The 12,507-nt window shown below is 43.5% G+C and overlaps 3 protein-coding genes across 3 annotated transcripts; all 3 read left to right on the top strand.

Annotated features, from left to right (window-relative positions):
* Positions 1-4,454: 4,454 nt before the first annotated feature.
* On the top strand, positions 4,455-5,422 carry LOC6493531 (serine protease 1). Its single transcript, XM_001957915.4, has 2 exons — positions 4,455-4,753; positions 4,808-5,422. Exons 1-2 carry the CDS (start codon positions 4,488-4,490, stop codon positions 5,364-5,366), a joined length of 825 nt encoding a protein of 274 aa, XP_001957951.1. The 5' UTR covers positions 4,455-4,487; the 3' UTR covers positions 5,367-5,422.
* A 3,051-nt stretch (positions 5,423-8,473) lies between these two features.
* On the top strand, positions 8,474-9,516 carry LOC6493532 (serine protease 1). The gene is made up of 2 exons (XM_001957916.4): positions 8,474-8,843; positions 8,905-9,516. Exons 1-2 carry the CDS (start codon positions 8,494-8,496, stop codon positions 9,461-9,463), a joined length of 909 nt encoding a protein of 302 aa, XP_001957952.2. The 5' UTR covers positions 8,474-8,493; the 3' UTR covers positions 9,464-9,516.
* A 1,354-nt stretch (positions 9,517-10,870) lies between these two features.
* LOC6493533 (brachyurin) lies at positions 10,871-12,039 on the top strand. The gene has a single exon (XM_001957917.2). It carries the CDS (start codon positions 10,871-10,873, stop codon positions 11,819-11,821), a length of 951 nt encoding a protein of 316 aa, XP_001957953.1. The 3' UTR covers positions 11,822-12,039.
* Positions 12,040-12,507: the final 468 nt, after the last annotated feature.

Genomic DNA, 12,507 nt, shown 5'->3' with positions numbered 1-12,507 from the left:
CAGTTGGATGTTTTTGACAATTTGCCACTTAAATATTTAATAAGCCAAAGTGGCCGAGCGGAACAACAAACAGAAGACGTCGAAAATCAATTATATATTGCATGTTTTTTGAGGGGCGAGGGCACGGACCTTATCATTCTTAAGTGGCTTAAACATTCGTCTGCCGTCTGATTCCGGCCGTCTGGCCACGGAAAAGTTTTTTAATTGAACATTCTCAATCGCTCCAATGACAAAGGCAAATAGGTAGGACTGCCAGCAAACAAAACCCCATTCAGATTGGGTCCTTGAGCCAATTGCAGTATGGCGACGTCGTTATATTTACCCTGGAATTTTGCTCTCTTTTCCAACGCTTTTCATTAGTCGCATTTCTTTGTTCTACAGATTGTGAGGCTCCCCCAAACCCCAAGCTCACAGTCCTGTTTCAGTGGCACAATGGCAAAAATTATTGCTTTGCTTATTTGCGCTGCGTCTTCTTCATTTGTCAGGAGCAGCAGTCGGAATGGGAGCAGGAGAGGGTCCTTTGTGGTGGAATCCCCACCGAACCCACAGAAAATAATATAAAAATGTATAAAAGGGGATTTTCTTTACGTCTCTCTTCGTTTTATATTTGAACTTTTTCATTAGGCTAATTAAAAATGTTTGAGAGTGAGAGTGTTTGTCAATGTCTTGAAAGTTTTGGCTCCTGGAAAGTGTAACACATGGCGTATGGGTAATAAGTGCTTTATGACTGCGAGGTAAACGAACTTTTTGGGCCGGATACGACTCCGGACACCGAATGGATCCAACTGCCTGCAGCGCCAACTGTTTCCCCTTTCCGGGCTACTTAAAATCTTGTCTAAAACTTGCAGGGCTTGCATCTTAAGCAACTTTGGCACTCGGACCCAGAGACTCGCATTAAAATGTAAACTTAAAAATACAATCCGAGAGAAAAAAAAGGCATGGAGTTTTGTACACTTTTTGTCTACGTTGTCGCCTTTGCCGACATTAAGGCGACAATTGCGAGTCCTGTTCGTCATTAAAACTCCAACAATGCCAGCCAACGAAAAATTACAGAAAACAATAAAAAAGAAGTAGCGACACAAAAGTTTTCCTCTCTTCTTGGATTATTTTTTTTTTGGCAGGAATATGCTTAAGTGTCAGTAACAGTTTTCATGCAAATATTGTCGAGGGACTGTCAGGAATGAAATGAGACTACACAAAAAAACTGCTATAATGTGATACAAGGGATTAAAGTCTACTGCCTTGAGGTGGTTGTTAGACAGAAGACATTTACCCAAGAAGTAGATGTTTAAAGTTGGCCGGTCATAGATTTAAATTCAAGAGCTTACTGTAAGCCATAAAAATGGGAAGTGGAAATGGGAAGTATAGATTTCTGTGCGGCTTAAAATCCTCTCCAATTTGTTGCCTGGGAACAGTTGGAAATCTGATTATATAGCCGCTCTCGGGGAATATCCCCGCCCCGTTCCACAATTGACATGGTCAATTACAAAGCTGCAGCAGAGCCTACAGGGCCAGTTCGATTATGCATGGAGTTGATGGCCGAACAGGACACCTCATTAATTTGCCAGGCTGCGGCAATAACAATAACAGCTATTTCGGCTATTTGGCTCATTGACTGCCTGATTTTATGGCCCAGCTCGTGTTGGGGCTGCAGCTCATGTCCAAAATCAACATCCAAATTGACCCAGGAGCCGTTTGTCCTGCTGCTGGATGCTGGCTTCTGGTTCCTGGCTGTTACTGCTGCCACTTCTCCTCTTCAGTTGATCCTGCATCTGACGTTACTGCGTTGCCAAATATGTTTTTGTGGCATTTTTGGCCAATTGGCAGACAGCGTTCGTCCACTGCCCGTTGGCCAATTGAATGCACCAGACTCGAACGTGGCTCTCCACGTAGCGGTGCCCTGGTGCTGATTATGCCATAATGTTTGGCCACCCAACCACCCAGCCTCCTTGTCCCTGTTTACTTGTTTGCCTAACCCAAATTGCATGCTATTGACCAGGATTCAACATATTTCAAGTGGAGCGCCCAACGGGGAGCGGAATGGAATCTGCAGTTGTTCGAGCTGTGACGGCTGCCATGGCACTTGAAACTTTTCCAAATCACACACTTTGCCGGCACAGTTCGATCAACTATAAGTGCTGCTGAAGAAAAAGGCACCAAATAGGACGAAATAAAACAAAGGACATAAAAGCGAGGGAGTTAGAATTGTAAAAATTGTATGGAAAGAGGTGTACCCTATTGAAAGGTACTATTGAAAGGAGAAACTTATTAGAGAATCCTTTACTACTTTGTTGTAAACAGTGCGTATGAGTAATGTTTGGCCTTTAACTCTTATAAAATATTTAAATCTTTATTGCATTAAATATTCCATGAGCATACTTCGCTGTTCCTAAGCTACATCCAAGAGATGGCTATCAATAGCTCATTTATGCGAATTCTATGCACACCAGATACCCAAGTCTGATCGAATCCCGTCCGGAATGCCCAGCATTTTTGCTTGCCAATTGAAGTGAAGCCGACCCATCTGGAGTCATACTCACATGCTCAACGTGAAACATTAATGCACTATGGCTGCTAATGCAACGGCAACAACAAAGTCAAGGGGGTAGTGGGAGTGGGAGGAGGGTGTGGCAGGTCGGATGTCGGAGGTGGTGGGGCAAACAAAAGCCAGTAAAAGCAACAGTAGAGCATTTCAGTAGTCCCTGCTCGGCTTTCACTTGGATTCGCACTCGCATTCATTTTTGCTGTTTTCCATTGTTGCAGCTGCTGCCTTTCTGCTTATTGTTGTTGCACATATATACACACACACATGTATTAATGCACTTCAAAAAATAAAGTTTATAATGGTTAGAGATTTGAAAAATTTTTCCAAACTAAAACCATCTTAAAAGGCTTATAATTTAGTTTGAAAGTTCTATGTTCTAATTCAGATAGTAATTCCTTAAACTTGCCAGTTTTTTCTCAGTGGATATAAGAACACATACTTTGGCGAATCCTGCCGCTGGCCTGGCTTTTTGTTTAATTCGTTTTTCTATTGTTCACAGCCAAGAACTTCAGGCCAACGGGCTTTGGCAACATTGTAAAATGCATGAATGTGTTTAGCCAACTCACTATCTGCACTCCTGGCCCGGCTTGCGCCAACCGGAGAGCTGCAGATTTTGCATTTTGCGAACATAAAAGTAGAAAGCGACATTATTGAATATGCGTTGTCGTTGTCATTGTCCTATTGTTTGGAAAATCCCCCAGCGGTGGGCGTGGCACATGGCTGCAAAGCCAACAGCTTAGCGGATTCTTGGGCCCATTGAAATTTATATGCCACTTTCGCACACATTAAAGCCGAAATGGCCAAAAGCGAATCGTATCGGATGTTTAAGGCCCGAAGGATGGTTGCCACTACAGATAGAGATACACCCCCATCCACCCACCACTCTGCCTCCCATTGCTTGCTTATTTATGCTTTGTTTGTCGCTTTGGCTAATAAATTAGCAGCTTTACCTTTTGGCCCCGACTGCAAGCCAATAGCAATTTATCGTAGCCGCAAAGAAAGGCACGTATTCTCCCGGATCCGATCGGATTCAGTTTCTGTTTCAGTTTCAGTTTCGGTTTCGGTTTTTTGGATGTGGCTCCGAAGGGGTTTCGTGCCGCCAACTGTGCTCACCTTATCGCCGGCTTAAGCGACACGCACAGGTGGGGCTGGTCCAGGTGAAAATGGCGCCAAGGGGAAAGGTCATGCAGCTTTTTTTTTTAGCCATGGAGACAGGCATGTGGCAATGGCAATAGTTGTTACCGGCTTTAGCCTTTGACTAACGATGGGCGACAATAAAAATGGCCTGGCAATTGGCACATTGCGGTGGCAAGTTAAAAGGATTTTCGATTTAAATGATGGCCTTAGCAAGGAGCCAGTAGAGAGGAGTTAAGTGAGGAAGAAAAACAAGGATAAAATGGAGAAAAGGGGAATCAGAAGTTCAGACTCAGTAAGTTTTAGTCTAGAAGAAATGCTAAAGAGAAAATATATTCACTTTAAAGTATACGCTGTTTAAAATTAGTCATAAAATGATTAACAGTCACTATCAAAACTTAATTAAATCAGTAATCTCAGTCCAAAAGGTTGTTCTATTTAGGAATGGAACTAGGGATTTGCCCACGAAAAATCATAAATCTAATTTTTTATTTTAGCCACTTAGCCTGATTAGCTGATTAGTAGCTCTTGGAATTCCGTGATGTAAAATTTTGCGTTTTGTTATCAATAAACATGAATGGGCTTATCGATTGGAGTACTTGAACTTCCATATATGGATGTAATGGCGTCTATTTTTTTAGATTAACAATACGCCATACCCCAATAGTTCTCTTCAGACACTTGCCAAGATTTATAGTCCTCGAAAGGGGCACGCTTTTCCCAGAAAGATAGTGCAGGCACTCAGCACGGGTATATAAATGGTGCAGTAACTGAGTTGCCATCATTCACTGCCTGATTAACCATCAACATGAAAGTATTCCTTATCCTGGCTCTGGCTATCGCCTCCGCTTCCGCTTCCGCAGGCTTCCTGCCTCAGGCCAAGTTTTTGCATCCTCGTGACAGGACCGGTGCTCCTTCCATCAGTGGACGCATCACCAATGGAAACACCGCAGTCGCCGATCAGTTCCCCTACCAGGTGGGACTCAGCTTCTCCAGCTCCGAAGGAGGTTGGTGGTGCGGTGGCTCGATTATTGCCAACAACTTTGTGCTAACAGCTGCCCACTGCACCAGCGGGTAAGGATACTAAGAATCCTAAAGACCTCAGTTTCTCAAATTCCCTTAATGTAGAGCCTCTTCCGCTGTTATCTACTATGGAGCCACCGTGCGCACCAGCCCGAAGTTCACCCAAACCGTTTCTAGCTCGGACTTCATCCAGCACGCCAACTACATCTCGCTGACTGTCCGGAACGACATCTCCCTGATCAAGACTCCCGCCGTCACCTTCTCCTCTTCCGTCAACAAGATCGCTCTGCCCGCCATCGCTAGCAGCTACTCCACCTACGTTGGCCAGACTGCTGTTGCCTCTGGATGGGGCCTGACTTCCGATTCCGCCACTGCCGTCGCCAGGAACCTGCAGTTCACCGACCTGACTGTCATTTCCAACTCCGAATGCTTAAAGTCCTTCTCCAGTCTGATTGTCACCAGCCGTGTCATCTGCGTGGCCACTCCCGATGCCCATTCCACCTGCCAGGGTGATTCTGGTGGTCCTCTTGCTCTCGACGGCACTCTGATCGGCATCACCTCCTTCGGATCCCCTGACGGCTGCGAGGTTGGAGCCCCGGCTGCATTCACCCGTGTTACCAGTTACTTGGACTGGATCAAGGCCAACTCCGGCGTTGAAGCCTAAAACTACTTTCGATTTGGTTTTCTAAATAAAGCGCATCAGAAAAATCTTCGAACTCATTCTCTGAATATTTTATTTTACACAAAACATCATGGCCAAAAAGGGGAATCAAAAACACTGACCAGAAACTAAATTCAATTTAATGTATACGATTTCTCTAAAATATTTCATAAGCAATATAAATACCTTGCATTTTATTGGCAGCTATTCAAATAAATTTATTTCTCTAGCCTTGCAGTAAAGAAAACTTAAAGCGAAAATTAATAAAATTCCTGAAAGCAAAAATGCAACAAGCTGGTCAGCCCACAAAAATAATAGAAAATCTTTGGAAATATATATTTTGGTTGCGTGCCGCATGAGGAAAGTCCTGAAGATTCGGAAACGTTTGCCAGGATTTATCGTGCGTCCATTACAAGCGGAAATTAAGCGCGGCAGGTCGCCAGTTGGACGAAGAAAGCTGTGGCAGGCGGGCGTGCGTGAAAGCGTTTTGCCGGCTGGCCATAAAGTAACGAGAGCGAGCCATACATTCCGGCAGGCCAAAGCAGAGCTATTGTTTTCGGGTCCTGCTGGAGTCCTGCCGGAGTCCTTTCCACCGTTTTGTATGCCAGTCACGTGGCACGCAACGACAACTTGGGATTTGTTAAGTGGCGCGTCGTTTTTGATGTGCGGAATGTTTAGCCCAGGTCCCAACACCCTCACTTTTTTTGTTTTCAACGATTTTCCTTTACATTTTTCTTCCTTTTTTTGGTTTTGTTTTTAAGCAAAGTCCATCACGTGTCCCGGACATTTTGCACATAACTTGTTTCAACGTTTTTATTGCCAACTTCCGCTTTCGTATGCGCTGTGCGAGTGTCTTTTGTTTCTGGCCCACCTTGCGGTTAATGGTCCTTCCACAGTGGAAAGCCGGAACAAAAACTAGAAGCGCGGAGTAACCGTAAGCACTCCAGAAACTCCATCAGTCGGTGAGCCATGGCTGATTCGATTTTCCAATGTGTACCTTTGCTTTTAGTGATTGAAATCGCACATTTTAAGTGAAAAAGCGCACACAGAAGTGCACTCAATCATTCGTCACGTGATTCACTCCTCCTATCCTGCCCGCTTCCAGCAAAGGTTTTCCTTTGCCGGGTTTTTCCGGCTTTTCCTTTGCTTCTTGTGCAAATGTTTTTCCTAGTTGGACAGCGCACTGTGGCAGAGTGTTTGGAGCGCGGCTGTGTTTATATAAAAGATTACGCCACCAGATGAGAAATGGAGACACAATTGTTCATGTTGTTATTGTTTGCCGGAGAGCGAAAAGCCCTGCGATAATGCCACCTAAATGTTGTGAATGGGAAATCAATAGGGCCAAGAAAAACAGCTTTAAACCGAATGGAATTTCAATTCTTCAATTCCGGAGGAAACTTTTCGGCCCCAGAGCCAAAGAGCGGGAAACTTTTCTAATTTTCGCATTATGAAAATTGGGTCGCAACATGAAAACGTACCAGCAAGGACCTCCCTCCGCCATGAATTAAGTGAAAAGCAATTTTTAAGCCTAGTCAAAGGCAGAAGAATGAATGAAAAGAATTGGGAAAACTTTTCCATTAAGAAAATTAACTGAGATTAAGTGGAGGCCTTATGCTTTTGGCTCGACTGCGAAAACTTTTTCCGAATTCGGATCAAAATTGCAGCAATTTCAAGGCATTTAAGTATTTGTCACATAAAATCACACACACACAGACACTTATAAGCCCAAGTAGCACCGGAAGTGCGCCAGAAAACGGAAGCAGCCCACAACACATGAAATTGGTTAAGGGAAGGAAGCGGAAAAACGAGGAAGGGACTTTATTTGTTGCCTGCCACACTTCGGTTACTTGTTTGTTGTTGCCGCCGCCATAGTCATCGTCATCCTCATCGTCCTCGTCGTCGATACTAATCTAATTTTATTGATATTGACACAATTTCTGCAGATTTCCGCATAAACATAAAAACACAGCTCGAATATGGAAGGTTCGGCTCAAGTAGCAACCAAAAAAAAAAGAAAACAACGACAATGGCAAGTTGAGCCAGTCGTGGCCCGCAAACAAATGGTATCTAATAAAAATTGAACAAAAAGCAAACAAAACTCCTATGATGCGACCACCATTCAATGGAAGTCAAACAAAGCTGGAGTTCTTCGGCATTTCCTGCGGCAATCGAGAATCCATCGAAGGCAAACAAACCATCTGACATTAGGCGATACAGTGTTTCTGTCCAAAAGTTAGAACAATTTCAAATTTAAACAAGCTTCCACCTAGGACTTTAAAAATTTGCAAGTATATGATTCATAAACACAATCAAAATTCAAATAGGTCCATTATCTTAGTCCGGGGATTCTCTTACGATAGGGAGTGGGCAATGCCCATTTACCTTTTTAAACCAAAATTTCCCAGTCGCGACAAATCGTAAATCAGAAATCAAGGGCTTGATTAAACCTACTTGACCCGATTAACTGAAGTCCCATTAATCTATGAGGTGTAAAACATGATTTGTTGCAGTCATTAACTGGTAATATAGATTATCGTTAGTTGATAGAGACATTTCCACAAAGATGTGACATCGGAAGTGCTGGGGTTTCTCCCAAGAAATTAAAAAAGATTTATAATCTGCAAAGGTGGTTAGAGTGGCTTTTCCCACAAAGATTGTTAATACTTAAATACTTCTTAATCTTTTTATATTAATTCGCAACATTAACAGTTAAGAAAACGAAACTGAAACCACTTTTTTCCAAAGAAAGAGGCATCTGTTCCTATTTAAGTACAATATATTAATCCTTGGATTGGCTTATCGAAAATCGGGCTATTCCATCTCGATTATTCGGTTATAAATTATGGACCAATCTAATAGAATCTTCGAGTGATTTTCAAACAATTTCTTTCTGGTATAAACTCCCAAATCATTTGTTTACTATTACCCCAGTAATTAAATTAAACATGATGCAACACATTTATTAGTGAGATAAGAAAAGTTCAATTTATTGATAAGGAAATCAAACGTAAAGGCTACCTAAGGCCCCTATCAGATTTTGGCGATAAGATGGCCTAAGATGAGGCCCCAGACATAGTGGACATTCTGGATTTGCCTACTTATCGTTTCGTAAGAATATTATCAGATTTTTATGGTTGTGACTTGCCCAATATTTTCATCTGATAAGAAGGGGTATAAATTTGGCCCGGTTAGTAGGGAAAATTCATACATCGTTCGACTAGCCATCATGAAGGTCTTCGCTGTTTTGCTTCTGGCTGTAGCCACCGCCTCCGCTGGAGTCCTGCCCAAGGCTGCTCCTCTCCACCCCCGTGACAGGACTGCCTCGATCCAGGGTCGCATAACCAACGGAAAGGATGCCGTGGCCGATCAGTTCCCCTACCAGGTGGGACTTAGCTTCTCTAGCTCCAAGGGCGGCTGGTGGTGCGGTGGCTCCATCATTGCCGCCAACTGGTTGGTGACTGCTGCTCACTGTACCGATGGGTAAGTTAAAGCGAGAGTCTCCTCCTACTCGATTCTGTTTAATTAGAACCTGTTTTTGCAGTGCCGAATCAGTGACTGCCTCGTACGGAGCCACCGTGCGTACCAGCCCCAAGTTCACCCAGACCATCTCCAGCTCGGACTTCATCCAGCACGAGAGCTACGTGTCTTTGGTCGTCCGCAACGACATTTCCCTGATCAAGACCCCCACCATCTCTTTCTCTGCCGCCGTCAACAAGATCGCCCTGCCTGCTATCGCTAGCAGCTACTCCACCTACGTTGGCCAGACTGCTGTGGCCTCCGGTTGGGGCCTGACTTCCGATTCCGCCACCGCCGTCGCCTCGCATTTGCAGTACACCGACCTCACCGTCATCACCAACGAGATATGCTCTGAGACCTATGGCACTCTGATTGTCAACGCCCGTGTCATCTGTGTGGGTACTCCCAATGCTCAGTCCACCTGCCAGGGTGATTCTGGTGGTCCTCTAGCTCTGGATGGCACTCTGATCGGCATCACCTCCTTCGGTTCCGCTGCCGGCTGCGAGTCTGGAGCCCCGGCTGCCTTCACCCGTGTTACCTACTTCTTGGACTGGATCAAGGCCAACTCCGGTGTCGTTGGTTAAGGTCCGAAATCCTTGAACATATTAATGCATATTAAAATTAAAATCGCAACAAATTGCCGTTTTTTTCTATAAAATAACACAAAGTAAAAAGGGGAGGAATCCCGTTCGTCCAACAAAGAAACGTCACTGAGTCGTAGCTCTTCTGACTTTTTGAAAGCCTATAGTTTATAAATTAAGTGTTTAATTAATACAAGAAATTATTTATAGCTCATTAAATAAAATTTTCCATAAGGTAACTCCATAAAATCCAGCCAGACTTAATAAACGAATACAATAATTTAAACAAATAATATACCATGGTATTGATAAAGAGCTAGTCAATAAATATAAGGAGTAAGGCCAGACATTGTCGGCGACATTGGGGCTAAGCGAAAATCATGCAATTGAAAGCCGGGAAACTCAATGAATGACTGGGTCGAAAGCAATTAAGGCGACTGCAGTGAAGGCCTAAGCAACATAATCGCCGAAACGTGCGGCAATTACACGGGAGCTTGAGGAGTTGAATGCCAAGCATCTGCTCGTGCCCCTGTCGCTTTGCCCCTTCTTTGCACCGGGGTCGGGATGAGGCAAATTCAATTAACAGTCGGAGCGGACACGTGCCGACGGAAAAAGACGCTGACGCTGAAGATGACGCTGAGGCTGACGCAATGTTGATGCCACAAACTCTAGGGCTATAAAAGCACCAGCTAAGACAACAACAGTTCCAGTACTCCACATGAAGTACCCACTCAGACTCATCCTCAATAAAGAACAATTAACAGCTGACTATCAGCCAAGAGTCTACCAATAGGTAAACAAAAAATTAAGTGATATTAACGAAAAGGGAAACCCCCAAATTTAATATTTCTAGGATAGGATAGGACTTCTGGGAATTCAATGGCTTAATCCATAAATCAATTAGGATTAGGATTTATATTTTAATTGTTTTTGGTATAGGGAATTTCCATTCTCAAGATAACATTTATTATTAGATTAAAGATTAGATTAAATTTAAGGTTTTCTAAGTGGAACATATCACATACATATATGTATTTTAATCTAAAGATTTAGCTTTAAAGTACTAAAATATAAATTAACAGGTGTGATAGGCTATCAATCTTATTATGATGGATGTTTTTTCTAGAACGATAAACCCCAACAATCCCACATGATTCTGTTATATTTGTGACATAATTATATAAATATAAATATCAATCATCTTGATAAATTAATATTCGCTCTTATCTTTTGAAGAAAAACTTTAAGCTTTTATATGTATGTAGCTTTCACACTAATCAAACTCATTGTGATTAAAATTTCTTCAGTGAATATTATTGACAATAAGTTAAGATTACTATTTTTATCTCATTTTTTCAATATTTATTATTTTTATAGTTTTATTAAGTTTTCTCCAGAGTTTTTTCCAAGATGACACCTTGCCACTTCATAATTGTACTCCTATTTCCATTTCTGGTTGCATCGGATGCCCCTTGGGACGATCCCTCCAGTGAAGACACCACAGCCGATGAAGAAGCCGTCATAGAAAAACGCTGGCAGTACGGATATGAGCAGTGGCGTATTCGCTGCGAAAGATTCGAGGAGGAGGTTAATCAGACCTCTTTGGTATCCACTCGAATCGCTGGCGGGAACTCAGCCGCACGTGGCATGTTTCCGCATCAAGTGGGCCTGCTGATTCAACTTGGTGCTGGAGGACTTATAAAGTGCGGTGGTTCCCTAATCACTTCCCAATTCATTGCGACCGCAGCCCACTGTTTGATAGATGGTATTGGTGCAAAGATATATTTGGGAGCAACTAGGTTTGCCGATCCAGAAGATGCCGCCGAAGAGCTTGTGGTCACCCATAGAGATTTTATCATCCATCCCGATTATCTCGGGTTTGGTGGATATAATGATTTGGCACTCATCCGACTGCCCAGAAGGGTAACTCTTTCAGAAAGAGTGAAAACTATTGAGATGGCTGGTGATTTTATGCATCAGAGTTTCCTGGAAGGAAAACTGGTAACCCTCTCGGGATGGGGCACTCTGGGCGACATGGAAGGGAAAAATAATAGAGATCTGTATTACCTGGATGTGGAGGTGATAGATCAGGAACTGTGTATGTGCTATTTTTTGCCGGGACTGGTCAGTCAGAGACGTCACCTATGCACCGATGGAAGCAGGGGAAGAGGTGCCTGCAACGGGGATTCGGGTGGACCCCTTGTCCTTCTCTTTCAAAATACCAGCTACCTGATTGGGGTCACCTCGTTCGGGAGCGCCGGAGGATGTGAGCTGGGTGCGCCCACTGTCTACGCCAGGATAACCGCATATTTGCCATGGATCCGACAGCAGACTGACCAACTAAATGCAATTAACGCCTAATTGCAGCCCATTAATTGCTAAACAATATAGTCGGACCAGACAATAAAACCAATTTGAGCAGAGGAGTCGAGACGAGATTCTACCCGAAGGGCAGTGGGTTGGCAAGGTGCAAATGGCCATTTTACGAATGGCAGTATTGGGGGTTATTTACCCTTGAATGGAAATTGTTGCCGATAAATAACAATAAACGTTGCGCCATTACAGCTTGACCAAGTCAGTTTGGGGAGTTCAATAAATAGTAAAGGCAGTGCGAGGCAAATTGGTGATGGATTCGCTACTGAAATTGAAATTGAAACCGTCTTCGGGTTGGTGGGTCGTTGTTATTGGTCGCCGGGCTAATCGCCTTAATTGGCCAACTGAATTGGCCATTAACCGCAGCACTGTGTTCAGAACGAAATTGCAAACGCGTCATCAAATCACGCGGCACTCGATGATAAGGAGCAGCACTTTGTTTGTTTATAATCGTGAATGGAAGAGCGTAAACATTTCACAGCTGCATGATTGAGCTTTTATTGTGAAACTCTTCTCGGCCAAAGAGGCTTCCGAATAAAAAGCTGCAGTTCCTACATGACCTTTAGGTCTTAACACTCACTATAGCGGAATTACCAGCTTAAAGCTTTCGCTTCCCTTTGGCCAGATGATAAGATAGGACTCGAGTACTCTGTGGTACTCGGTTAAAAAAGTAT

This window comes from Drosophila ananassae, chromosome 2R, assembly GCF_017639315.1.
Source record: "Drosophila ananassae strain 14024-0371.13 chromosome 2R, ASM1763931v2, whole genome shotgun sequence".
NCBI classification, from domain to species: domain Eukaryota; kingdom Metazoa; phylum Arthropoda; class Insecta; order Diptera; family Drosophilidae; genus Drosophila; species Drosophila ananassae.
This window is presented reverse-complemented; position numbering and strand designations above follow the sequence as displayed.

Coding starts and splice junctions, on each gene's coding strand:
- LOC6493531 (XM_001957915.4), top strand. CDS start 4,488: ATGAAAGTATTCCTTATCCTGGCTCTGGCTATCGCCTCCGCTTCCGCT. Junction 4,754..4,807: donor GCTGCCCACTGCACCAGCGG/GTAAGGATACTA, acceptor CCCTTAATGTAG/AGCCTCTTCCGCTGTTATCT.
- LOC6493532 (XM_001957916.4), top strand. CDS start 8,494: ATGGTTGTGACTTGCCCAATATTTTCATCTGATAAGAAGGGGTATAAA. Junction 8,844..8,904: donor GCTGCTCACTGTACCGATGG/GTAAGTTAAAGC, acceptor CTGTTTTTGCAG/TGCCGAATCAGTGACTGCCT.
- LOC6493533 (XM_001957917.2), top strand. CDS start 10,871: ATGACACCTTGCCACTTCATAATTGTACTCCTATTTCCATTTCTGGTT.